This window comes from Podarcis muralis, chromosome 4 (assembly GCF_964188315.1).
Source record: "Podarcis muralis chromosome 4, rPodMur119.hap1.1, whole genome shotgun sequence".
Lineage (NCBI taxonomy): Eukaryota > Metazoa > Chordata > Lepidosauria > Squamata > Lacertidae > Podarcis > Podarcis muralis.
In genome coordinates this window covers 567,355-594,805 of record NC_135658.1, presented here as the reverse complement: position 1 = coordinate 594,805, position 27,451 = coordinate 567,355, and the positions used below count along the sequence as shown (strand labels likewise).

At 46.7% G+C, this 27,451-nt stretch overlaps 2 protein-coding genes across 11 annotated transcripts in view; both read right to left on the bottom strand.

The window, feature by feature from the left end:
* LOC114589686 (uncharacterized) overlaps positions 1 to 27,451 on the bottom strand; it is a 386,543-nt gene that overhangs the window by 247,155 nt on the left and 111,937 nt on the right. Inside the window, exons 1-2 of one of the 10 annotated variants that reach the window (XM_077927814.1) lie at positions 27,302 to 27,381; positions 25,587 to 26,209 (exon numbers count right to left, since the gene is read on the bottom strand). The exons of 7 other annotated variants lie outside the window; for them this stretch is intronic. In XM_077927814.1, coding sequence (XP_077783940.1) covers positions 25,587 to 25,988 — 402 coding nt within the window. In that variant the 5' untranslated portion in view covers positions 25,989 to 26,209; positions 27,302 to 27,381. Of the gene's footprint in view, positions 1 to 25,586; positions 26,210 to 27,301; positions 27,382 to 27,451 lie in introns of those variants that run through there. 2 more of the 10 variants (XM_077927817.1, XM_077927812.1) reach the window with 2 other exon arrangements.
* LOC144327583 (uncharacterized) lies at positions 32 to 27,387 on the bottom strand. The gene is made up of 5 exons (XM_077927902.1): positions 27,302 to 27,387; positions 21,923 to 22,004; positions 21,550 to 21,632; positions 5,332 to 5,458; positions 32 to 3,548 (listed from the first exon to the last, which is right to left on the bottom strand). The coding sequence occupies exons 2-5, from the start codon at positions 21,981 to 21,983 to the stop codon at positions 1,231 to 1,233; spliced, it is 2,589 nt and encodes an 862-aa protein (XP_077784028.1). The 5' UTR covers positions 21,984 to 22,004; positions 27,302 to 27,387; the 3' UTR covers positions 32 to 1,230.

The window sequence follows — 27,451 nt, the reverse complement described above, 5'->3', positions numbered from 1 at the left end:
AAATATTAAATTAAAAAAAAAAAAAAAAAAAAACAATCAAGAGAACAAATATGGAAGGAGAAAGATTAACCTACGAAGATCTACTGACAAGATCAGAAAGCGGTTGGAAACTGAGAACATATGAGGAGCTGAAAGAAAAATTAACAGGCTGGCTACAATATCATCAAATAAATGCAATGTGGATAGAAGATAAAAAAGTAGGGATGAGTGAAAAAAAATCCAAATTCCAGACAGAAATAATTGAAGGCAAAACCAAATTATCTAAAATGTATGATATATTATTGGAATGGGATACTAAAGATGAAGAAATAAAGGAGGTCATGACAAAATGGGCAATGGACCTGGGATATAATATAGAATATGAAAAGTGGTCGAAACTCTGGAAAAACGAAATGAAATTTACGGCGTGCGTCACACTCAGAGAAAATTTAAAAAAGATGATGTACAGGTGGTATATAACACCAGCAAAATTAGGAAAAATGTATAAAACAGCAAATAAGGCCTGCTGGAAGTGTAAAACCAAAGAAGGCAACTTCCACCACATGTGGTGGACGTGCGAAGAAATGAAGAAATTCTGGGATTTGATTTATAATGAGTTAAAAAAAATTCTTAAATACACATTCCCTAAAAGACCAGAGGCCTTTTTATTAGGAATCATCGGAGACGAAATTAAAAAAGAAGATAAAATATTATTTCAATATTCGACAGCAGCGGCCAGGATTCTAATTGCACAAAATTGGAAAAGTTCGAATATCCCAACAGTTAGTGATTGGCAAACAAAATTATTTGAATATGTTGAAATTGCAAAAATGACGCAAAAAATTAGAAACCAAAAAAATACAAAGTTTATTAATGACTGGAATAAATTTATGGTATATATAGAAGGAAATTACAGAAATTTAAAAACAATAGCTGGTCTGATATAAATCTTATGATGAGTAAACCATTAATAAGTATTAACTGCAGAAGGGGGAGGAAAAAAGAAAGAAAATTTCTTTTCACCAAGAAGCCCGAAATCAGGAGGGAAGGAAGTCAATAGGAATGTAGAAGAAAGACCTAAATACATAAAGATATAAGGATAAAATGATTTTAAGAATAAGATAAAGAACTGTTACAGAATTTGATGGGGTTTTTTGTTTTGTTTTTTTTCCTCTTTTTGGGTTTTTTCCTGTATTCCTTTTTTTGTTGGCTTAATTGAAACTTAATAAAAAGAATTTAAAAAAAAAGATGTCAATCAGCCAAAGGCCTGGTTAACAAGGTGCGGATTTGCCTGGCTCCTAAAGCTACAGAATGAAATGTTTTTCCGACCTTTGTATGAATTCTTTGATGGGAAGTGAGAGAGGAGTCATCAGTGAAGCTCTTTCCATGTTCCCCACACTGATAGGGTTTCTCTCCTGTATGAATTCTCTGATGGGAAGTGAGAGAGGAGCTCGTTCTGAAGCTCTTTCCACATTCCACACACTGATAGGGTTTCTCTCCTGAATGAATTCTCTGATGGGAAGTGAGAGAGGAGCTATCGCTGAAGCTCTTTCCACATTCCCTGACCTGATAGGGTTTCTCCCCTGTATGAATTCTCTGATGGGAAGTTAGATGGCTTCTCTGACTGAAGCTCTTTCCACATTCCCCACACTGATAGGGTTTCTCCCCTGTATGAATTCTCTGATGGGAAGTGAGATGGCTTCTCTGACTGAAGCTCTTTCCACATTCCACACACTGATAGGGTTTCTCCCCTGTATGAATTCTTCGATGGGAAGTGAGATCACTCTTATGACTGAAGCTCTTCCCACGTTCCCCACACTGATAGCGTTTCTCCCCTGTATGAATTCTCTGATGCTTATTGAGATTAGAGCTCTGACTGAAGCTCTTTCCACATTCCATGCACTGATAGGGTTTCTCCCCAGTATGAATTCTCTGATGGGAAATGAGATCACTCTTATGCCTGAAGCTCTTTCCACATTCCCCACACTGATAGGGTTTCTCTCCTGTATGAATTCTTTGATGGGAAGTGAGAGAGGAGTCATCAGTGAAGCTCTTTCCACATTCCATGCACTGATAGGGTTTCTCCGCTGTATGAATTCTTTGATGGGAAATGAGATCACTCTTATGCCTGAAGCTCTTTCCACATTCCCCACACTGATAGGGTTTCTCACCTGTATGAATTCTCTGGTGCTCAGTGACAGCAAAGCTGTGACTGAAGCTCTTTCCACATTCCCCACACTGATAGGGTTTCTCTCCTGTATGAATTCTCTGATGGGAAGTGAGATTGCCACTCTGACTGAAGCTCTTTCCACATTCCATACACTGATAGGGTTTCTCCGCTGTATGAATTCTATGATGGGAAATGAGAGAGGAGCTCGTATTGAAGCTCTTTCCACATTCCCCACACTGATAGGGTTTTTCCCCTGTGTGAATTCTTTGATGTTTAGTGAGATCGAAGCTTCTACTGAAGCTCTTTCCACATTCCATGCACTGATAGGGTTTCTCCCCTGTATGAATTCTCTGATGGGAAGTGAGATGGGAGCTCGTCCTGAAGCTCTTTCCACATTCCCCACACTGATAGGGTTTCTCTCCTGTATGAATTCTTTGATGGGAAGTGAGAGAGGAGTTATCAGTGAAGCTCTTTCCACATTCCACACACTGATAGGGTTTCTCCCCTGTATGAATTCTTCGATGGGAAGTGAGATCACTCTTATGACTGAAGCTCTTCCCATGTTCCCCACACTGATAGGGTTTCTCCCCTGTATGAATTCTCTGATGCTTATTGAGATGGGAGCTCGTCCTGAAGCTCTTTCCACATTCCCCACACTGATAGGGTTTCTCCCCTGTATGAATTCTTCGATGGGAAGTGAGATCACTCTTATGACTGAAGCTCTTCCCATGTTCTCCACACTGATAGGGTTTCTCCCCTGTATGAATTCTCTGATGCTTATTGAGATTAGAGCTCTGACTGAAGCTCTTTCCACATTCCCCACACTGATAGGGTTTCTCCCCAGTATGAATTCTCTGATGGGAAGTGAGATGGGAGCTCGTCCTGAAGCTCTTTCCACATTCCCCACACTGATAGGGTTTCTCTCCTGTATGAATTCTTTGATGGGAAGTGAGAGAGTAGTCATCAGTGAAGCTGTTTCCACATTCCATGCACTGATAGGGTTTCTCCCCTGTATGAATTCTCTGATGGTTAGTGAGATGGGATCTCCGACTGAAGCTCTTTCCACATTCCACACAAAGATAGGGTTTCTCCCCAGTATGAATTCTTTGATGGGAAGTGAGAGAGAAGCTCTTTCTGAAGCTCTTTCCACATTCCACACACTGATAGGGTTTCTCCCCTGTATGAATTCTCTGATGGGAAGTGAGATGGGAGCTCCAACGAAAGCTCTTTCCACATTCCATGCACTGATAGGGTTTGTCTCCTGTATGAATTCTCTGATGCTTAGTGAGATTGGAGCTCTGAGTGCAGCTGTCTCCACACTGCAAATTTTTGCATGGCTTCTCCTCTCTGGGGATTTTGTCGTGTTCACCTTTGTTCTCGATTTCCAATTCATCACAATCTGCATTGGAGACAAAAAGGGATTAGAGCCTCAGGAACAAATGAAGAAGAACTGAAGGGAGTTGGGTGTGTGTTCATTACCTTTGTGTTTTGTCATTAACCAACATATTTCTTATTAGATTCTGATGGGTTGTTGAATGTTGCTTTCTTTGATATACTGTAGTGGTAAAATTGTGAAAGCCTTTTAGAAAAAAGTGCATTTCAGATGTTTGATGGCTCATAAGACCACTTCTTTTGGAGTACAATGGATGCTCGGGTTGCAAACATGATCCGTGTGGGAGACATGTTCGCAATCTGCAGCGTTCGCAACCTGCAGTGTTGCATCTGCACATGAGTGGGTCATAATTTGGTGGTTCTGTGCATGTGCGAGCACTGAAACCTGGAAGTAAGCCATTCCGGTACTTTCAGGTTCGGCGTAGTGCGCAACCTAAAAACACGCAACCTTAAGCGAATGTAACCCGAGATATGACTGTAATACCATAATATTATATAGCAATGGAAATATAATTTAATCAACAATGTAGTGCAACAAAGTTTGTTCAATCATCTGTATTCTATCAAAGGTTATAGATATATGATCTGAAAAGTGAAGCACAACTTGCTTAGGTTGACTTTTGTCAGGGTATTATGGGAATGCTATCAATTTGGTTGGTCTTTTTGGTTCTTTCATTTGGTGAGTTTGTAAAACTTAATAAAATAAAAAAATAGTACAAACAGTTGACTAGTTACCCAGAAAGAGATGTAAAATCGTACTATTAAGTGAACAAGGCTAATTAGAAGAAAGATTGGGGGAAACTTAACCAAAGCTGGTCTATATTTTTGAAGAGGTATAAGAGACTCAGTCACTCCAAAATCAGACTGGTAAAGGCAGGAAAAAGTGCACAACAGCAAGTCATGATCGAAGAATGGAGAGACTGTGCCTGCATGACAGAAGAAAATCATTACATTCTTCATTAAATTATTTTTCCATTGATATATAGTTTTATGCTGTTACTCCCAAAAAAGTGGTGTTGTGAGGTATCAAAGCTCTGAAATACACTTTCTTCAAAAGGTTTCCACAATTTTGGCCACTAGTGTAAGTTGTTCATTTTAAAGTTAATGTACTTTTTATATGGGGACAGATTGTTATGATTAATGTTTCTGGTTTTTATAAGTGTTGGAAGCTGCCCAGAGCAGCTGGGGCAACCCAGCCAGATGGGCAGAGTAAAAATAAAAATTACTATTATTATTATTATTATTATTATTATTATTATTATTATTATTGCTACTACTACTACTATAAGCCTGGCTCTTTTCCGGGATGGATTTTGTTTGGCCCAGTCATGGCATCCCCTCCATCTCCAGTGTCAGTCGTCTCTCTGGTCAACCCAAGACCGACAGCAGCAAAAACAAAAACAGAAAACTTGACAGAAGCTACTTATCTTTCCGCACAACTGAAGCTAAATAAAAAAAATTCCTTCCAGTAGCACCTTAGAGACCAACAGAGTTTGTTATTAGTATGAGCTTTCGTGTGCATGCACACTTCTTCAGATACCAACACTGAAGCTGACATTTAAGATGCCTGGGCAGTTCAGACACCCAACCGTGGTATAAAAAGGCAGAACTGGAGGAAGATGGTTCACAGAAAAAACTGGAATTTGCTGTTCAAGGTTTATTGTGGGAGTGTTAGGTTCCCAGGTGTTGTATTGGGCGCTGTTGAGCTATGTGGAAATGTATGAGGTTTGTTACATAGAGGTATTTTTTGAATTTCCAGGCAGATAAGACGATCCCACAGGGAGCCTTACCAAGAGAGGCCACGATCCCATGATTCTCCTCCATGACGTCCTTATGCAGAGCTCTCTGGTCAGGATCCAGCAATGCCCATTCCTCGTCCGTGAAACAAACAGCAACATCTTCAAAGCACACTGGACCCTAAAAGAAAAAGGAAATGTCCTCTTCTGAGACAGCAGAAATATGATCTGCTACACAATGTTCTGTTCTTTCCTTCCTCTTAATTGCTGTGTTGTTTCAATAGGATTGCTTTCAATAGGATTGACACTTTGACACGCATTCTGGAAACGTATGTGTCAGGGGCTCAGGAGGAGAGGCGCAGGGGAGAGAGAGGATGGAGAGCGAAGGGGAGGAGTCTGAGGGCAGCGGAGAGCAGAATGACAGTGACCCGAGAGATTCCGTGAGCCTCTCCAGTGAATCAGAAGATTCCCAGAAGGGGGCGTCGATGGCCAGGGCAAGGGGGGTCCCAGGGGGGACACACCAGAGGCAGGGGGTCAGTGGAGACTCCCAGAGCAGTAGCTGGAAATCAGGACCAGTTTCCCCACCGGAGCGTAGTGGGAGGGAAGAGTCCCATAGGTCAGGGCCAGCGTCTCCTCCAGCAAGCAGGGAGGAGGAGTCAAGCCCAGCTAGCGTTCCCGAAGAGGGGAGCAGGGACAGGAGCAGCATAACGGTCAGAAGGAAGGTGGCAGGCTGGGCGCGCGCGCCAAGTTCAAATGTGCAGGCGAGCGGGACAGCAGGAAACCAGGATTGGGAACCAGGTCCTAAAGCCCGCCGGAGGGAGGGGGAGGACTCGGGAGAGTCAGCGTCAGAAGAGTCTAGAAAGGGGAAAGCCCCAACGGACAGGCGGACCCAGAGGAAAAGGGAGCAGAGGAAGAGGTGGAGCAAGGCTAGGGTCTTGAACTGGTGCCTGGGGGGAGGAGATTCAGACGGAGCTTCGGCGGTCTAGGTTCAAGACGTAGAGCTGCGCGCCGTGGCTGTAAATGGGAAACTGAACTTTAATAAAGACTATTTTATATGACAACGGACTGGCGTTGGTCCTCTGTGAGCTGGGACCTGAGGCAGCTCTGACAGTATGTCTACATGCTTGGTTCTGGCCTTAAACTGCCCGGATTCTGCCAACTTCAGACAGGGTTGATTGTCTTCCCAAACAGTGATGGGCAGGCAACTATCCCCATAGATCTCTTGCACCAGGCATCTATAGAACTCCAGTTCCCTGCACAATTCCGACAGTGCAATGAACTCAGCCTCAGTAGAGGACAGCGCAATGAAACTTTGCTTCCGGGACTTCCATCCAACTAGAGATTCCCCAAGGTTTATTACTATCCCAGATACGGACTTCCTGTCATCCAGATTCACCCCGTCACTATCTGCATAGCAAGTAAGCGCCGTCTCACCTGCAGCTTACAGCTTGAGACTGAAGTCCTTGGTATCCTGCAGGTAACGCAGCACCCGCTTGATACCACGCCAGGCATTTACACTGGGCTTTGATGCTTCCCTACTGAGCAGATTGGTAGCAAAAGCAATGTCCGGCCTGCTCCATTTGGACAGATACAACAGACTACCCAGAGCTGACTGGAAGAGCTCAGCGTTCTCGCACTCAATGCGTTCTGCTAGCCGACTGTCTTTCCAAGCTCTTTGGCAAACTTCTGCACCTGTTTGTTTGCCCCTGAGATGTGAATGATGTCATCAACAAAGATCAACAACATCCCATGTTGTTTAAGATTGGGTGGCTGTCTGTAGGCAATGAAAGGTCTTCCTCCCAGAGCTTGAGAAAGAGAACTATCATTGTCCAGGAGAGGAGCTGTATGTGATGACTAGAGGTGTTCTGTTATTTTCTTTTTTGGGTCTGTCTTGCAGCAAGTTCTCTCTGGGTATCAGTCTGGCTCTGTTGATCTGTTGTCTAACTTCATCTGCTGGGTATTTTAAAATAAAATAACAGAACACCTCTAGTCATCACATACAGCTCCCAAGTTAAAACAGTACAACGCATCATCAGAGATCTACAACCTCTCCTGGACAATGACAGTTCTCTTTCTCAAGCTCTGGGAGGAAGACAGCCACCCAATCTTAAACAACTCCTAACCCACAATAATACTACAACCAGACTTAACACGGACACTGGCACCAGAGCCTGCAATAAACCCAGATGCCAACTTTGCTGCCACATACACCCGGACAACACCATTACTGGCCCCAACAACATCACACATACCATCTCGGGACTATTTAATTGCTCATTGTCTAACATTGTGTATGCCATCAAATGCCAACAGTGTCCTTCAGCTCTCTATATTGGACAAACAGGCCAAACCTTACGCCAAAGAATAAACGGACATAAATCTGACATCAAGAATCACAAGACAGAGAAACCAGTAGAACACTTCAATCTCCCAGGACATTCTATACAAGATCTCAAAGTAGCTGTTTTACTACAAAGGAATTTCAGAAATAGACTGGAAAGAGAAGCTGCTGAATTGCAACTCATTACCAAACTTAAAACCATGGAGAGACCTGGTCTGAACAAAGACATTGGATTCTTATCTCATTATACATGACAAAGCCATTCTTCACCTTCTCACCCCTTGCTTTTTCCTGTAAGACCTATTGCAGTCATTAAGAGTCGTCAACAGGCTCATCACAGCCATCTGCCAATCACCCATTCCCACCACCCTTCTGAGTAATACCCCTCCCCACCTTCTCACTATATAGAAGGATCTGGCAACTTCTGTTTCAGTGTATCTGAAGAAGTGTGCATGCACACGAAAGCTCATACCAAGAACTAACTTAGTTGGTCTTTAAGGTGTGTGGTGGGATGATGAGCTGCTTGTGCGTAAAATGCAAGTCCCTCAGAGTTTGATCAGGTTTTCAAACCTCTGCCTGTGACGGAGCCCCTCCGGCATGGCTGCGTCAATCGCTAGTAGAATCCGAAAGTGGTTGCTTTCGGAAACGTTTCCAACATAAAAGCTCTTTCACGGAAACACGTCTTCTGGACTCTCTGCGTGACAGTTTCCGGCGAGGCGTGGGTGTCCCTATAGGAGGTCCTGAGACCTCTCCACTGTTTTCGCTGGAAACGTCTCTGAGCCACCCCTCCGACTCACTTTCCCTGGAAGTTCCTGCTCGCCCCCTACTGGTTCCCTCTTCAGCTGCTCCGTCTCTTTCAACCTGAGGGAGCCTTTGCACCTCCTGTCCTTCCGATGGCAGTTCCCTGACATCCACCTCCCCTCCAGGGCCCCCTTCACCCCCTCCCGTCTCCTCCCCTCCGGGCTGGGAGGAAGTAAAACCCCTGAAAGAACCTTCCTCATCGTCCGAAGTTTCGAACACTTCCCTCCACCTGCTACTGTCCCTCGTCTCTCGATACTCCTCGTCTTCGGAGTCTATTCCCTCTTCCAACTCCGACTCCGTGAATCCTTCCATTTCCTGTTCCTCGTCGGTGGTGCCGAAGTACTCCCTCCTAAACCTTTCTACCGGCTGTGGTTTCCTAGGGAATCTTTGGTGGAACGTTTCTGTTAAAACCTCGTCATTGACCTCCCCTGCAGTCACCCAGGTGTTTTCTGACTCCGGTTCCCCTTCCCACGCCACCAAATACTCTACCTGATTTCCCTTCCACCTGGAATCGAGGATTTCCGCTACATGGTTGCTGCGTTCCCTCTCTTCCAAGGCTGGTCCCCTGACGTGCTCCCCTTCACGTCCCCCCCTGTATGGTGACAGTAACGACCTGTGGAACACTGGGTGCAATTTCATGTGGTTGGGTAACCGGAGTTTGAAAGCCACCGGGTTGACCTGCTGAATGACCTCAAAGGGTCCCAATCTTCTGGGCCTCAATTTCTTACAACCCCCTTTGAACGGCAACCCTTGGGTTGACAGCCACACTTGATCCCCCACCCTTATGGTTTCACCTTCCCTTCTGTTCTTGTCTGCCTGCTTCTTATATTGTGCCTTGGCCCTTTCTAAGTTGAGCTGGAGCTGATGATGGATCGCTTCCATCTCTTCTACAAAATGTTCAGCCGCTGGAACGCTCCATCTCTCCCCTCCCTCCCCTGGAAATGCCCTGGGGTGACACCCGTAATTAGCCAAAAAGGGGCTCATCCCTGTGGACACATTCTCCGCATTATTGTAGGCAAATTCTGCCAGCGCCAACTTTTCGACCCAATCGTTCTCTCTGTCATTGACATAACACCTCAGATATTGTTGAAGAATGCCATTTGCTCTTTCCGCCTGCCCGTTGGTTTCAGGGTGCCGGGCCGTTGAAAAATTGACTTCCACGTGCAGCAAGCTCATGAGCTTCCTCCAGAACCTGGAAGTAAATTGTTTGCCGCGGTCTGAGATCACCCTCAAGGGAGCCCCGTGCAACCTAAAGATGTGTTCTACAAACAACTTCGCTGTTTCTTCCGCTGTGACTGCATGTGAGCATGCTACAAAGTGGCACATCTTTGTTAACAGGTCTACTACTACCATGATGGCTGTTTTCCCCTTGGACTTCGGCAGATCCGTCATAAAATCTATTGATACCGCTTCCCAAGGCCGTTCTGGTGTGGGTAATGGTTCTAATAACCCTGCCGGCGCCCGTCTTTCCCCTTTGGCTCGCTGACATTGGTCACACCCTCTTACATACTCCCTTACATCTTCCCTCACCTTGGGCCACCAGAATTCCCTGGTAACCAACCACATGGTCTTGTGTTGCCCAAAATGTCCCGCCGTGGGGCTATCGTGCAACTGCTTGAGTACTCTCCCCCTCAATTCACCTTCGGGTATATACAGTGCCCCTTTGTAATACAATGCCCCATTTCTTTCCTCAAAACCTTCGGGGCTCTCGCCCTCCCCCCTGAGTCCTCTGAGCTTATCCTGGGCATATTCATCATTTTCCGTTTCCTCTACCAGTTCTCGTTGCCCCACCAGCGCCGCCCCACACACCCAGCGGTCCTCAGGGATGACATGTCTCTCTTCAATCGCCCCCTCCCCCTCCCAATACTCTGGTTTGCGTGAGAGAGCGTCCGCCCTGACGTTTTCTGGACCTGGCACATAACAAATTTCAAAGTTGAATTTAGAGAATTCCTGTGCCCATCTCACTTGTCGTTGGTTGAGCACTCGAGCTGTTCTCCAATACTCTAAATTCTTGTGGTCGGTGCACACTTGCACCTTGTGTTGTGCCCCAATTAATAAATGTCTCCACCTCCGGAACGCTTCGTGAATGGCAAGTAGTTCCCTGTCATACACCGTGTAGTTCCTCTCGGATTTATTCAGCTTCCGCGAGAAGAAGGCACACGGTCTCCACTCTGACATACTCCTCCCCGGTTGAAGAAGTACCGCCCCTACCGCCCGGTCGGACGCATCGGTTTCCACTCTCATGGGTTTTCGTAAATCCACATGCAGAAGTTGTTCTTCCGAGGCGAAAGCCCTTTTCAGTTCTTCAAATGCTCGCTCCGCCTCCGCCGTCCAAACAAATTTCTTCTTGCTGCTGAGGCAGTCGGTGATGGGCGCCGTCAAGTGGGCAAAGTTCTTGATGAACTTCCGATAAAAGTTCCCAAACCCCAAGAATCTTTGCACATCCTTCTTGGTCTTCGGTGTCTTCCATTCCAGTACCGCTTGGACCTTGCCTGGATCCATGGCCAATCCCTTGTCTGACAAGCGGTACCCCAGGAATTCCACCTCCTTGGTATGAAACTGGCACTTCTCCAGTTTCACCCACAGCTGGTTGGCTTGCAGCCTGCCCAACACTTCTCGAACGTCCCTCACATGCTGCTCCTCATCCTCCGAATACACCAACACGTCGTCTAAAAAGGCCACACAGTTCTTGTAGAGCAAAGGCCCCAGAACGTGGTTAATAAACGCTTGAAAGCACGCGGAGCCTCCTTGTAGACCGAAGGGCATAACGAGGTATTCAAAGGCTCCCAAAGGGGTGAACATGGTGGTCTTCCATTCATCTCCCTTCCTTATGCGTATCAGATTGTACGCCCCCCGCAGGTCCAGCTTTGTAAAAATCTTTCCCTTCCTTACCCTGGTCAAAATGTCATCAATTCGGGGCATAGGGAAAGCCAGGGGTTCCGACACTGCATTCAAGGCCCTGAAGTCACACACAAGTCTCGGCTTATCTGTGTTTTTTTTGTCCACAAAAAACACTGGGCTGCCCCCCACCGCTCGGGACTCTCTGATGAAACCTCGCTTCAGGTTTTTGTCAATGAACTCCCTCAGCTCCTGCATCTCCCTGTCGGACATGGCGTACAGCTTGCCCACTGGGAGTTGGGCCCCAGGGAGTAGGTTGATTTGACAGTCAAAGGGTCTATGCGGCGGTAGTTTGTCTGCTTCCCTTTCGCTGAATACGTTGCTCAGATCTGCGTATTGCGGGGGCACCTTCCCTCTGCCCATTACTTCCATCCCGGCTAGGGTGACTCTGTCTCCGCCCTGAACCTTCCCCTGCTTGCAGTGTTCTAGGCAATGCGCTGACCCAAAGGAGACCACCCTCTGATGCCAGCCCACTAGCGGATCGTGTAGCGCCAGCCAGCTCATCCCCAAAATGATGGGAGCTCCTCCCAAGGTGGCCACATTAAACGCTATCCGTTCGGTGTGCCTTGCCACCCTCATTATCATCGGGACAGTCTGTTGGCTAACTTCTCCTCCCAACAGCTCTCTGCCATCAATCGTGGTCACCTGCAAGGGATTACTTAAAGGGATGGTCTGTATCTGGTGCTCAGCTGCAAACTCCTTACTCATAAAATTACAGGAGCTGCCTGAATCCAAAAGCGCCTTGACCTGTAGGGGGTGTCCATTTGGCAGCTCTAGTGACACTTCTATCACTAAAGCAGGTCTGGGTGGTTCTGGCGTGGGCACTTTCACTGCTCTTTGGCCTGGCTGCTGTGCCCCGACGGTGGCAGCCAGGCGTTGGCTTTTACTTGCTCCTTGTTTTCCTCCTCCCTTTCCCCCACAGCTCCTGCCATCCCTTGCCATTCCTTTCTTTGTGGGCAGACTCTGGCAAAGTGCCCTGGCTGTTGGCAGAGATAACATTTCTTGGCGCTCTTTCCCTCCTTCTTCCGCCCTTCACTGGGATTTGAAACTGCGCGCGCCCGCGCTGTTCCAACTTCCATCGGCTCTGCCGGCGGGAAAGGTGGCTCTGGAATGTCCGGAATGCGCAGTTCCCTCCAACGTTCTCCTTTCCCTTCCCGCCTTTCCAAAGCTCTCGCTTCCTGGCGCGCTCCTATGGCCAGCGCGGATTTGGTCAGCTGATCCATAGACTCCGCCCTTGGCCCCCGGGAAAGTTCATCTTTAACGGCCGAAGAAAGCCCCTCTTCAAAAAGCATTTGGATGGGTTCCGCCGATAGGTCCCACCCCAATTTATGAATCAGCATAGTAAACTCAGTCCAGTACTCACGGACAGATCGGCTCCCCTGTTTGCAAGCCATTAACTGCCTTCGCACCACCCCCTGCTCAATGTCACTGGAAAACATCAGGTCCATGGCACGAAAAAACTTCCTCGTGTCCTTTAGTATCTCATTATTCACTGCCATCAGGGGTCGAACCCAATCCTTCGCCCCCCCTTCGAGATGGCCAATTACAAAAGCCACTCGCGATTCCTCGTCGGGGAAGTCATCATACTGCAGGTTGAGAGCGTATTGCATCTCAGTTCTAAAGGCATGATAGTTTCTGGGATCTCCCCCGAATTTCTGCACCAATCCTGGCACCTTTCTGGCTATCGAGGTGGTTTTCTCCTTTCCCTTTTCTGCATCCTGAGCCCTCCTCTCCTCAAGCCTCGCCGTTTGCATGGCCAGCTGGATCTCCAACGCCCTGTACCTTTCTTCCAGGCTTGGACCTCCTCCAGCTGCTCCTGCTCCTCCGGTTCCGGCTGGGTCGCTCATGATGCCGCTGCTTGCACAAGCTGGCTTTCAGGGACTTTCGGATTGCTGTGGTGGGATGATGAGCTGCTTGTGCGTAAAATGCAAGTCCCTCAGAGTTTGATCAGGTTTTCAAACCTCTGCCTGTGACGGAGCCCCTCCGGCATGGCTGCGTCAATCGCTAGTAGAATCCGAAAGTGGTTGCTTTCGGAAACGTTTCCAACATAAAAGCTCTTTCACGGAAACACGTCTTCTGGACTCTCTGCGTGACAGTTTCCGGCGAGGCGTGGGTGTCCCTATAGGAGGTCCTGAGACCTCTCCACTGTTTTCGCTGGAAACGTCTCTGAGCCACCCCTCCGACTCACTTTCCCTGGAAGTTCCTGCTCGCCCCCTACTGGTTCCCTCTTCAGCTGCTCCGTCTCTTTCAACCTGAGGGAGCCTTTGCACCTCCTGTCCTTCCGATGGCAGTTCCCTGACAAGGTGCTACTGGAAGGAATTTTTTTTGTTTTAAGAATAAGGACTGTGAATGATAGAGACAAGTTCTTGAAAGATCACGGTGAGGACTTACTGAAAGAAGTGGAATCAGGAGAGGCGCCAGCTGCACCAGGAAAAGGAATCTTGGATATAGCAAACCTATCATTTGGACTTCCTGGCCCAGGGAAAGACACACCACCGACAGAAGAAGAGCAACTACTAGGTGCAGTTGGAGGGGAAACTAAGTAATCACATCATGTCTCTGCAACTTCTAAGCTGGAACTGTAATGGACTTAACAACCCTCGGAAGAGAAAAGGTGTTTTCCATATATTAAGAAAAGAACAATTGGACTTGATTTGTTTACAGGAAACACATGTAATGAGGTTACACAGGAAAATACTTATTAACAAGAGATTGGGTCAAGAGTTTATTTTGTCGGATAAGGTCAAAAAGAGAGGAGTAGTGATATATGCAAAGGAGAAACTTTCGCCAAAATTAATTTTTAAAGATGAACAAGGAAGATATCTGGCAATTGAAATTCAATTTCAAGGAGAGAAATTTTTGATTGTAGGGGTGTATGCACCGAACGAGGGGAAATCTGAATTCTTTAAGAAGTTGCATGAGACCTTACTGGATTATCTAGACTACAACTTGATTTTGATGGGAGACATGAACGGAGTAGTTTTGACAAACATGGATAAAGCACAGAGACAGGTAGTCACAAAAGATGGCAGACTACCAAAAACCTTCTTTGAGATGACAGACAATATGGATTTAGTGGATATTTGGAGAACAAAGAATCCTCTTGGGAGAGAAGGAACATTCTTTTCTGAAGCCAAGATGACATGGACCAGAATTGACCAAATTTGGGTAACTAGAGGAATGGCACCAAAGATAAAGAAAGTGGAAATATGCACGAAAACCTGCTCTGACCCTAATGCTGTAAAGATGGAAATGAAACAAATATCAACTGGCTCCTTTAGATGGAGGATGAATGACACCTTATTTAGAGATGAAGATGTGTACCAAAAGGCCCAAAAAACTTTGAGAGATTATTTTGAAATAATATGAACACTGGTGTGGAGAAAAGAGTAATCTGGGACGCAAGTAAAGCTGTTATGAGAGGGTTCTTGATACAACAGAATGCAATAAAGAAGAGAAGCCAAAATGAGAAGAAAGATAAAATTTTGGAGAAGATAAAAGAAGGGGAAAAGAAATTGAGAGTGAAACCAAAGTCTCAAGAGATTCTGAGAGAAATAAAATTATATCAAACACAATATATGGAATTGATTAATCAAGATATAGAATGGAAAATTAAACAAATGAGACAAAAGACATTTGAATCAGCAAATAAATGTGGGAAATTATTGGCTTGGCAAATGAGGAAAAGACAAAAACTAAATACGGTTACAAATTTAGAAGTGGAAGGAAAGAACATATATAATCCAACTGAGATTAGGGATTGCTTCCAGAGATATTTTAAACAATTACATTCACAAGGGCCACAGAAAGAAATGGACATAGACCGATTCTTGGATACAAATGGATTACGAAAAATCTCTCAAGAAAGTAAAATAGCCCTGAATCAAAAAATTTCTGAACAAGAAATAGAAGGTGCCATTCAAAATATGCAACGGGGCAAGTCTCCGGGAACGGATGGGCTGACTTCCAGATACTATAAATCTTTGAAGGAGTGGCTTCTACAACCTCTGAAGGAAGTCTGCAATGAAATTTTGGAGGGGAAAAGGGCACCAGATTCGTGGACAGAAGCATACATCACACTTATACCGAAAACAGAGACTGAAAAGACCCAACTTAAGAATTACCGCCCTATATCGCTATTAAATGTGGATTACAAAATTTTTGCTGACATCTTGGCCAAGAGATTGAAAAAAGTGTTGAGGGACGAGATTCATGGTGACCAAGCGGGCTTTGTCCCGGGAAGACATTTGTCAGATAACGTAAGGAATATAATTGACATTTTGTAAAAATTAGAAGTGAACATAAATACCAAAGCAGTTTTGATATTTGTGGATGTGGAGAAAGCCTTTGACGATATTTCTTGGAGCTTTATGAAAAAGAATCTTCAAGGGATGGGGGTAGGCCAAGGTTTTGAAAATGGTATAGGTGCAATATATTCTGAACAAAAAGCTAAGTTAATTGTAAATAGTGTGGTGACGGAGGAATTTAAAATAGAAAAAGGGACACGTCAAGGATGCCCAATTTCCCCATTGCTTTTTATTTCAGTCCTGGAGGTCCTGCTGAACATGATTAGAAAGGACCAGTTGGTTAAAGGTATACAAGTCGGAGCTAAACAGTATAAATTGAGAGCATATGCAGATGATCTAGTGCTAACATTACAAGAGCCAGAATCCAGCACCAAAAGGGTCTTAGATCTAATTCAAGAATTTGGTCAGGTAGCAGGATTTAAACTGAATAAATCAAGAACTAAGGTTTTGGAGAAAAATTTAACCGTAATTGAAAAAGAGAGGTTTCAGAATGAGACAGGTTTGACTGTGGTCAAGAAAGTGAAATATTTGGGGATTAACATGCCAGCCAAAAATGTGAATTTATTTAAAGACAACTATGAGAAATGTTGGACAGAAGTTAAAAAAGATTTAGAAATTTGGTCAAATTTGAAGCTTTCGTTGTTAGGCCGTATTGCTGCGATAAAAATGAATGTATTGCCTAGAATGTTGTTTTTGTTCCAAACATTGCAAATTGTGGACAAGATGGACTGTTTCAAGAAGTGGCAGAGAGATATTTCTAGATTTGTCTGGCAGGGCAAGAAGCCCAGAATAAAATTTAAGATATTAACTGACGCAAAGGAAAGAGGCGGATTTGCCCTGCCAGACTTTAAGCTTTATTATGAATCAGCAGCTTTCTGCTGGTTGAAAGAGTGGCTACTTCTTGAAAACTCAGACATTTTGGATTTAGAAGGTTTTAACAATGTATTTTTATGGGACGCAGGTGGCGCTGTGGGTTAAAGCCTCAGCACCTAGGACTTGCCGATCGAAAGGTCGGCGGTTCGAATCCCTGCGGCGGGGTGCGCTCCTGTCGTTTGGTCCCAGCGCCTGCCAACCTAGCAGTTCGAAAGCACCTTCGGGTGCAAGTAGATAAATAGGGACCGCTTTCTAGCGGGAAGGTAAACGGTGTTCCGTGTGCTGCGCTGGCTCGCCAGAGCAGCGATGTCACGCTGGCCACGTGACCCGGAAGTGTCTGCGGACAGCACTGGCTCCCAGCCTATAGAGTGAGATGAGCGCACAACCCTAGAGTCTGGCAAGACTGGCCCGTACGGGCAGGGGTACCTTTACCTTTAACAATGTATTTGGATGGCATGCATATCTGTGGTATGATAAGGTCAAAGCACATAGAGCATTTAAAAGTCATATTGTCAGGAAAGCATTGTTTAATGTCTGGATAAGATACAAGGATTTACTGGAAAATAAAACCCCAAGGTGGCTGTCACCGATGGAAGCGAAAGCTCTGAAAAGGCTCAATATGGAGGCTAAATGGCCGAAATATTGGGAAATTTTAGAACAAGAAGGAGATAGACTGAAATTGCAGAGTTTTGAAAAACTAAAAAATCAAGTGAGAGATTGGCTTCATTATTATCAGATAGTGGAGACATACAATTTGGATAAGAAAATTGGCTTCCAGGTGGAAAAGTCAAAGTTAGAAACAGAACTGTTAGAACCCAAAACTAAGAATTTGTCAAGAATGTATAATTTGCTGTTGAAATGGAATACTCAGGACGAAACGGTAAAATCTGCTATGATTAAATGGGCACAAGATGTGGGACATAACATTATGTTTGCTGACTGGGAACAGTTGTGGACCACAGGTATGAAGTTCACGACATGTAATGCCTTAAGGGAGAATATTATGAAAATGATTTATAGGTGGTACATGACACCAGTCAAGCTTGCAAAAATTTATCATTTGCCCAATAATAAATGTTGGAAATGTAAAGAAACTGAAGGTACATTCTTTCACCTTTGGTGGACGTACCCAAAGATTAAGGCTTTCTGGCAAATTATATACAATGAACTGAAAAAGGTATTTAAATATACCTTTCTGAAGAAACCAGAGGCCTTTCTCTTGGGCATGGTCGGCCAATTGGTGCCAAAGAAAGACAGAACATTTTTTATGTACGCAACAACAGCAGCAAGAATACTTATTGCAAAGTATTGGAAGACACAAGATCTACCCACCCGGGAAGAATGGCAGATGAAGGTGATAGGCTACATGGGACTGGCAGAAATGATTGGCAGAATCCGAAACCAGGGAAGAGAGACGGCGGAAGAAGATTGGAAGAAATTTAAGGACTATCTTGGGAAATACTACAAAATTAGTGAATGTTAAATTGATGTTGGATAGAATTTAAGTGGTTATCAGCTGAAATGATTAAGATAATTGGGGGAAAATAAAAAGAAAGAAAGATGTAAAATTAAGTGAAAATTAAGGGTGAGGATTTGCTAAATGAATAATTTGAATTGGAATACAAAAAGGGGAGGTATGAGGAGGTCCGAGAAATAAGTTAAAAAAAAATAAGTGAATGAAATTATACGTGTTGTTAATTTTTTGTATTTTTGTCTTTGTTGTATAATTTTCAAAAATGTAATAAATATATTTTTTTTAAAAAAAGAAAGCTTCTCCGGGTAGGGCTGAGGGTGTGTCTCCTGAAACCCAGGTGAGCCTGTGCCCATCAGTGAAGACAGAACTGAGCTCAATGGGCTCAGGGGTCCTGACGTGGTACAGGGAAGGTCCCTCTGTTCCTGTTTAAATTAGCCCTTTCTTCAGAACCATGGGGAATACAATCTTAGTTTGTTTTTAAAGGGAACGGCTGTAAACTCAGTGGCTTTGCATGCAGAACACCACACGTTCAATCCCCGGCTTCTCCAGGCCTGAAACTCTGGCAAACTGCTACCAGTCAGTGTTGACATTCCATGCTAGATGGAGTAGTGGATCCAACTCCTTATAAGGCAGCTTCCTAGGTTCCCATTTATGCTTCAGATCTGGGCGTGAGGCCTGCTGTCACTTTTAGTGTCAAGAGGGTGGTTCTTTGCACATCTGGAAGATGACTGTGTCACCTCCCACCACCCTCTTGAAGGTGCTTTTACAGCTCAGGGGAAAGGGCAGGCAGCCACAGCATCTGTAAACTGTAGCATCCTGAATTAAGGGAGGGAGGGGAAAGAGCTGATCTTCAGCTTGAAACCAGGACTTGCTCTTTAACCATGCTGCTCCTCCAGCTGCCGATGCCATCCATGTAACCTGTGTGAATATCAAGTGTGGGTTGTGTCCAGGAACCTGGGGGGATTTCTTTCACATGAGTGCATGTTTTTGTCTTTAAATAAACAGCCCGTGCAAGTTTCCAGCTCTTCTGGCCATGCCTGGCTGTCTCAGTGGAAATCTGTGGAGGCTGAGGTGGACTTTCCAGTGGTCAAAGTCTTCCTGCCCAGCATCTATTTCCTGCCCTCTTTCCCCACTGAACTCCCGCACCCTGCTTCAAAGCAAGCTACGGAGGGGATTCCCTCTGCTTTGAGGCAGGAAAGTGGAAGAGGAGCTGCTTACACGAGTGTAAGCTGCTCCCTCCCACTTTCCTGCTTCAAAGGGAGCCCGGGAGGACGGAATCCGCTGCAGCCTCGAGCAGCGAGGAGGATCCATGGGTCCCTCCTTCCCTCCTCCGTGGTTGCTTTGAAGCAGGAAAGTGGGAGAGGAGCTGCTTACATGAGTGTAAGCTGCTCCCCTCCCACTTTCCTGCTTCAAAGCGAGCCACGGAGGAGGGAGGGACCAACGAAATCCCCTTCCCTCCCTCCTCCCCAGCTCAGCTCAGCAGCCGCGGCTCTTGCTGGCTTTACAATGAGCCGGAAGGAGGGACAGACGGCAGTCCCTCCTCCCGCCTCCCTGTAAACCCAGCCAGAGCCGCAGACACACTCTACGCAGCTCTTGCTTTAAAGGGAGAGCTGTGCAAAGCTTGTCGGCAGCAGCGGCTCTTGCTGGCTTCGCTCCATAAGACGCACAGACATTTCCCCTTACTTTTTAAGGGGGGGAAAGTGCGTCCAATGGAGCAAAAAATATGGAACATAACACTTATACCGAAAACAGAGACTGAAAAGACACAGCTCAAGAACTACCACCCCATATCGTTGCTTAATGTGGATTACAAAATTTTTGCAGATATTTTGGCTAAAAGATTAAAAAAGGTGTTAGTAGAAGAAATCCATAAAGACCAAGCGGGCTTTCTCCCGGGCAGACATCTGTCTGATAACATGAGGAATATAATTAACATTCTAGAAAAACTACACGTGAATATCAACACTAAGGCAGTTTTGATATTTGTGGATGCAGAGAAAGCCTTTGACAATATTTCTTGGAGTTTTATAAAGAAGAATCTACAGGGGATGGGGGTAGGTCAAGGGTTTGAAAATGGTATAGGTGCAATTTATTCAGAACAAAAGGCAAAATTAATTGTGAACAATGTAGTGACAGAAGAGTTTAAGATTGAGAAAGGGACACGACACAGTTGCCCAATCTCCCCATTGCTTTTTATATTGGTCCTAGAGGTTTTGTTAAACATGATAAGAAAGGGCCAAGAGGTTAAAGGTATACAAGTGGGAACTAAACAGTACAAACTGAAAGCATTTGCTGATGATTTAGTATTGACCTTAAAGGAGCCAGAATCCAGTACTAAAAGGGTATTGGAACTGATTCAAGAATTTGGACAGGTAGCAGGTTTTAAGCTGAATAAGACGAAAACTAAGGTTTTAGAGAAAAACTTAACTGTGAATGAGAGAGAGAAGTTTCAGGAGGAGACAGGACTAACACTGGTTAAGAAAGTGAAATATTTAGGGGTTAACATGACTGCCAAAAATGTGAATTTATTTAAGAATAATTATGAAAAATGTTGGATTGAAGTGAAAAAGGATTTAGAAATATGGACAAATTTGAAGTTATCATTGTTAGGCCGAATTGCTGTGATAAAAATGAATGTGCTGCCAAGGATGTTGTTTTTGTTTCAAACATTACAAATTTTGGATAAGATGGATTGTTTCAAGAAGTGGCAGAAAGATATTTCCAGATTTGTTTGGCAGGGCAAGAAGCCTCGAATAAAATTTAAGATATTAACTGATGCTAAAGAAAGAGGCGGATTTGCCCTGCCAAACCTTAAACTTTATTATGAATCAGCTGCTTTTTGTTGGCTGAGAGAATGGCTGCTTCTTGAAAACAGTGACGTGTTGGATCTAGAAGGTTTCAATAATGTATTTGGCTGGCATGCATATTTGTGGTATGATAAGGTAAAAGTACATAAAGCGTTTAAAAATCATATTGTTAGAAAAGCATTGTTTAATGTTTGGATAAGATATAAAGATTTGCTAGAAAAGAAAACCCCAAGATGGTTGTCACCAATGGAAGCGAAGGCACAGATAAACTCAATATGGAGGCCAAGTCCCCTCCTCTCTGGGGTTTCTGGCAAGCGATCCAACAGTGCGCCAGTGTGCAGTCTGCCTTTGCTCCTCCATTGTCAGACGTCTCCTGGCTCTGAGAGACAAACAGGGAGGGGGGTTTATGGCAGAAGGAGAGGGAGCCCCCGGTGGCTCCTCCTCCTCCTGACTCACCTCTGCCTCTCGACCTCCCTCCTCCCACTCGTCTCCTTCCTCTTCTGCCTCCGATTCTGGACTGCATTCTGCCTCAGAGTCTCCCAGCTCACTAAGCCCTGTTTCCCCTTCAGCTTCTGACACCTCCTCTTCCCAGGCGTCTCCCTCTTCTCCCTCTGACCGCCCATCCTTCCTCCACCTCCACTCCTTGGTCTCTAAGACGTCCTCCCTTCCTGGTTCCCCGGCTGCTTCCTCCCACCATTCCTCTGTGCCCAACCAGTCCATGACATTGCTCCATCCCTCGGCCTCTGTCCCCACAAGGCAGCTTCCCCTGACCTGATCTGGTTCCACAGCCACTGCTTTCCTTCTGCTCCCGTGAAAAGATGGATCAGGAGGTCTTGCCACCATCATTCTGTCTCCTGAAAGAGAAAAAAGGTAAGCAGGATGCCAGGAGTGCCCATGTCTCTCACAGGTGAAACAGGGCATCTCTAACTATAGATGGGCCTTTCAGAAAGCCTTACCTGCTGAGTGCAGTTAGACGTTTGTGCCCATTTCATATGTTAGTCATGCAGAAATACATCTCTCCTCCTCGGGACCCTTCCTCCCAACTCCCCCCCCAAAAAAAAATAACTTGATGAAAAGAACCCAGAGATTATATGGGAAACCAACAGGATGAGACCAAATGGAGAAAAGCCACCTTCCTCCTTACCCAGTGGCCTCTCTCTGGTGTCCAACGGAGGCCTCTCTGCCTCACAGGAATCCAGGTCCATTTCCTCAAAACAATCCTTTTCCTGAAAAAGCAACAAGGATTCAAAACAGAGAATGAATGACAAGAAATAGCAGAAAGATAATGGAAAAGTAAAAAACTTTAAGGGTGTGAGATCTCATTCCATGGATGCCTTCCCAGAAAAAGGATGGGCCATCAGCAGAGCATTATGGGATGTTCTCGATCCTCTTTGGAGCCCCTAATAATAATAATAATAATTTTTTACTTGTACCCCACCCTCCCTGGCCGGAGCCAATCTTTTGGCGGCTAACATCATAAATCTAACACAGTATACAAAGAACATAAGAACAGGCAAACGATTAATTAAAATATTTCTTAAAATTAGTTCAAAACAAATTAAAATCTGGGCAGACGGCAGTCCACTGGTATAATAATAATAATAATAATAATAATAATAATAATAATAATAATAATAATAATAATAATTTATTATTTATACCCCGCCCATCTGGCTGAGTTTCCCCAGCCACTCTGGGCGGCTTCCAAAAGAATATTAAAATACTGTGATACATCAAACATTAAAAACTTCCCTAAACAGGGCTGCCTTCAGATGTCTTCTAAAAGTCTGGTAGTTGTTCTTCTCTTTGACATCTGGTGGGAGGGCATTCCACAGGGAGGGCGCCACTACCAAGAAGGCCCTCTGCCTGGTTCCCTGTAACTTGGATTCTCGCAGTGAGGGAACCATCAGAAGGCCCTCGGTGCTGGACCTCAGTGTCCAGGTAGAACGATAGAGGTGGAGACGCACCTTCAGGTATACTGGACCGAGGCCGTTTAGGGCTTTAAAGGTCAGCACCAACACTTTGAATTGTGCTTGGAAACGTACTGGGAACCAATGTAGGTCTTTCAAGACTGGTGTTATATGGTTTCGGCAGCTGCTCCCAGTCTCCAGTCTGGCTGCTGCATTCTGGATTAGTTGTAGTTTCCGGGTCCCCTTCAAAGGTAGCCCCACGTAGAGCGCATTGCAGTAATCCAAGCGGGAGATAGCCAGAGCATGCACCACTCTGGCGAGGCAGTCCGCAGGCAGATAGGGTCTCAGCCTGCGTACCAGATGGAGCTGGTACACAGCTGCCCTGGACACGGATTTAACCTGTGCCTCCATGGACAGCTGTGAGTCCAAAATGACTCCCAGGCTGTGCACCTGGTCCTTCAGGGGCACAGTTACCCGATTCAGGACCAGGGAATCCTCCACACCTGCCCGCCTCCTGTCCCCCAGAAACAGTACTTCTGTCTTGTCAGGATTCAACCTCAATCTGTTAGCCGCCATCCATCCTCCAACTGCCTCCAGACACTCACACAGGACCGTCACCGCCTCCACTGGTTCTGATTTGAAAGAGAGGTAGAGCTGGGTATCATCCGCATATTGATCAACACCCAGCCCAAACCCCCTGATGATCTCTCCCACCGGCTGCATGTAGATGTTGAAAAGCATGGGGGAGAGGACAGAACCCTGAGGCACCCCACAAGTGAGAGCCCAGGGGTCTGAACACTCATCCCCCACCACCACTTTCTGAACACGGCCCAGGAGGAAGGAGCGGAACCCAGCTGGAAGGAGCCCCCAGCTCCCAGCCCCTCAAGACGGTCCAGAAGGATGTTATGGTCGATGGTATCAAATGCCGCTGAGAGATCCAGCAGAACTAGGAAACAGCTCTCACCTTTGTCCCTAGCCCGCCGGAGATAATCAACCAGCGCGACCAAGCCAGTTTCAGTCCCGTGATGAGGCCTGAATCCCGACTGGAAGGGATCTAAATGGTCCGCTTCTTCCAGGCGTGCCTGGAGTTGTTCAGCAACCACTCGCTCAATCACCTTGCCCAAGAATGGAAGATTTGAGACTGGGCGATAGTTGGCCATCGTGGCCGCATCTAAAGATGGTTTTTTAAGAAGCGGTTTAATAACCGCCTCTTTCAGCGGGTCTGGGAAGGCTCCCTCATGGAGGGAAGCATTCACCACCCCACGAAGCCCATCGCCCAGTCCTTCCCGGCTAGCTTTTATAAGCCAGGATGGGCAAGGATCAAGGAAACAGGTGGTTGGCTTCACTCGTCCAAGCAGCCTGTCCACATCCTCGGAGGTAACAGATTGGAATTGATCCCACGCAATTTGACTAGACAGGACTCTAGCACTCTCCCGCCCTGGCCCTGCTCCCACGGTGGTGTCTACTTCTTCCCGAAGCTGAGCGACTTTATCTGCAAAAAACTTTGCAAAATCATTGCAGGAGATCATGTGGCCCGTACTGGGCCTCGATGAAGCAGGTGGTTCCGCTAAATTGTGAACCACCTGAAAAAGTCTCCTGCTGCTGTTTTCTGCAGATGCAATAGAGGCGGTGAAGAACGTCTTCTTCGCCGTCGCTATCGCCACTTGGTAGGCTCGACATTGAGCTCTAACCTGTGTCCGGTCAGCTTCAGAATGGGTCATCCGCCACCGGTGCTCTAGCCGTCTCAACGATTGTTTCATTGCCCTCAGATCCGTGGAAAACCACGGGGCTGTCCGGGCTCCATGCAATCGGAGAGGGCGCTTCGGAGCCAAACAGTCAATAGCCCTGGTTAACTCCACATTCCAGCGGGCCACCAGGGAATCGGCTGAAAGGCCATCAACATGGGATAAAGCATCCCCTACCACTCTCTGGAAACCATTTGGATCCATTAAGTGGCGGGGGCGGACCATCTGAATCGGTTCCACCTTGCTGCAGAGGGCAAGGGTCACGGAGAAGTCAAGTTGCACCAGGAAGTGGTCTGACCATGGGACTTCTTTCGTTTCGCTTTTACTTAGTGTCAGATCACCAACATCCATAGAGGTAAACACCAGGTCCATGGCATGTCCGCAGCTATGGGTTGGGCCAGACTTATTCAGGGACAGCCCCATGGAGGCCATGCTTTCCACGAAGTCCCGAGCGGCCCCTTGTAAGGTCGTGTCGGCATGGATGTTAAAATCCCCCAGGACAACCAAGCTAGGTGTCTCCAGGAGAACATCTGCCACGACCTGAAGCAGCTCAGACAGGGAATCCCTAGTGCAGCGGGGAGGTTGGTACACCAAAAGGAATCCTGTACTGCCCCTATTGCCCAACTTCCAGAACATGCACTCGGAGAACTGGGTCTTCCCAATAGGACGCCTGGTGCAAACTAATGACTTCCTAAAAATCACTGCAACCCCCCTCCCTGCCCACATGACCTGGGTTGCTGTGCGTAAGAGAAACCTGGTGGACAAGCAGTGGCAAGAACAGGCCCATCTGCTTCATCCAACCAAGTCTCTGTCACACATGCCAGGTCAAGTCCTCCATCCACGATCAAGTCAAGTAAAAATGAGAGTGGTTAATATTCGCTAGGGCCAACTACTGTTACCACTGGTCTTATAAAGGAGGTGTGAGGGGGCTAGGAAGCCTCTTTAATGCTTATTCTTGTACTGAAAGAAAAGAATCAGACTGAACCCTGAACAAAGGCCTGGCGGAACAGCTCTGTCTTGCATGCTCTGAGGAAAGATGTCAAATCCCGCAGTGCCCTGGTCTCTTGTGAGAGAGCGTTCCACCAGGACGGAGCCACATCCGAAAAGGCCCTGGCTCTGGTCAAGATAGTATTCAGAGGAAAGTCTCTCTCACCTGCTTCCTCTCCTCTGCCTGACTCAGGAGGAAACCTTCGGCCAGGGCCACCGCCTGGGAACTGGTCTCCGCTCCACAGTCCCTCACCCAGCTCTCCATCTCCGAAGGATGGACAGCCAGGAACTGCTCCAAGATCACCAGGTCCAGCATCTCAGCTTTCGTGTGCCTTTCTGGCTTCAGCCACTGACGGTCAAGGTGGTAGAGTCGGCTGCAAACCTCTCGGGGTCCTTTGGCCTCCTGGCAGCAGAACTGCCTCAACTGCTGGCTCTGCACCTCTGAGCGGAGGGTGCCCTCCTCACCCAGGAACATCTGCCCAGAGTTTTCCCAGAATCCCCCACTGCTCCCAGTTTGGTTGGCATGGCCTCTTCCTGCTTCAGGGCCAGCTGGGTCTTGCTCATCCATCTGTGCTCTCAGGAAGCCTCGGAGAGATCGGAAGGAACCCTTTGGTCTTCTGCCAAGTTCTGTCTGTCTTAATGAGAAGCTCTAGCAAATCCTACAAAGCAAATACATTGTTCTGTTACAGAATTTGTAGGTCAGGAGAAGAAACAGATCCCTGAACAAGCATGGATGAGTCTTGCCAGGAATCAGGACTGGACGGCACCAGAGCCCAAACCATGAGATACCTTTTTGAAAAGAAAGAGGAGGAGGAGGAAGGGGAGAAGAAGTAAGTCTCCAGCCCTCTAGCAATGCAGAATGTGGAGGCAACTGAAGGGATTTCTGGGAGATGAGTCAGTCTGGTTGCTCCTGCCTTCCAGTCAATTCATGAAATCAGGACTGACAAGGGAGTCATTTGAAAAATGGATGCTTGGCTCTAGTGGGGGTCCTCACCTGGGGGTCCTCAGGAGTTGCTCTCCCCCCACCCCCACTCCCCTGCTTCTGTCTCCTTTCCTTGCACGTGGACTCTCTGCCGCTCTCAAGACAGACTCCTGGGGTGGGGTCTCTTTTTCTTTCTCTTGAGGGCCAGGTATGTATCTGGCTAACCCCCTGAGGGCCAAATACATCTCCTTTGAAATTTAGGCAGCTAATTTATTATTATTATCCGCTTAGATGGCTTAACATACGCACAGCCATTGATGCCAAGGTCCCTGGAGGCTCAGGGAGTAGCAGCGCCCATTTCCGGCTGCTTTGCCAGCAACAATCCCTTTGGGACAGAGAGGATGTGGTCCTGGGATGCCCTGCTCTGGGTGCGAGGGGATTGCTGCAGTGGCCTCCGTGGGGAGCTGCCCTGGGAGACACTGGGAAACTGGTCCCCAATGCAGCAGCCAGACTATGGCCTGGGATCCCTCTCTTTGTTCCTCTCCTTTCTCTCCCACCTTTTCTTCCTCCTTCCCTGTGGGGTTTTCTTTGGGGGGGGGTGCTAGTCCACCTCCTCGTCCAGCTTTGGAAAACCACTTGCAGATGTTTCCTCTGTTCTGCAATGCCGCTGAGCGACGTCACACCGACTTAAAGTCCCAGGGACTCCTTTTTTAAAGAAATGAGATTTCGGGGGAGTCATTGTTTTTCTGAAGGGGGGGCGGGGGGCCAACTGAGTTTGGGATCCTCTGATCTGCAGGAAGGAGAGCGTGGCAGACCTGGCCCCTCCCTGGCAGGACCCTCTCCCCCCCCCCCGACTTGGGGTGTCCCCCTCCGGCTGAGCAGATCCGGCCCCCCAGGCCCCCTCCCCTGCTGCAGCCCTGGGACCCCCACCAGATCCCAGAGAGAGAGAGGAGACTCACCAGATCCCAGGAGGGGAGAGCGAGGCAGCCCTTGCAGGAGAGACCCCAAAGCAGGAATGGACTGGGGAGGGAGGGGCCTTGGCTCTGGTGGACCTGCCCCCCTTGCTTCCTGTCCTCTCTAGGAAGGCAGCTCGGTTCCCTTTAACCCTT

Excerpts from the sequence above, each read along its gene's own strand:
- LOC144327583 (XM_077927902.1), bottom strand. The coding sequence starts at position 21,983 with ATGGACCTGGATTCCTGTGAGGCAGAGAGGCCTCCGTTGGACACCAGA. Across the intron at positions 21,633-21,922 it reads CACCAGAGAGAGGCCACTGG|GAGACAGAATGATGGTGGCA; the intron begins GTAAGGAGGAAG and ends TTTCTCTTTCAG. Across the intron at positions 5,459-21,549 it reads TGGCTGTGGAACCAGATCAG|GGTCCAGTGTGCTTTGAAGA; the intron begins GTCAGGGGAAGC and ends TTTTTCTTTTAG.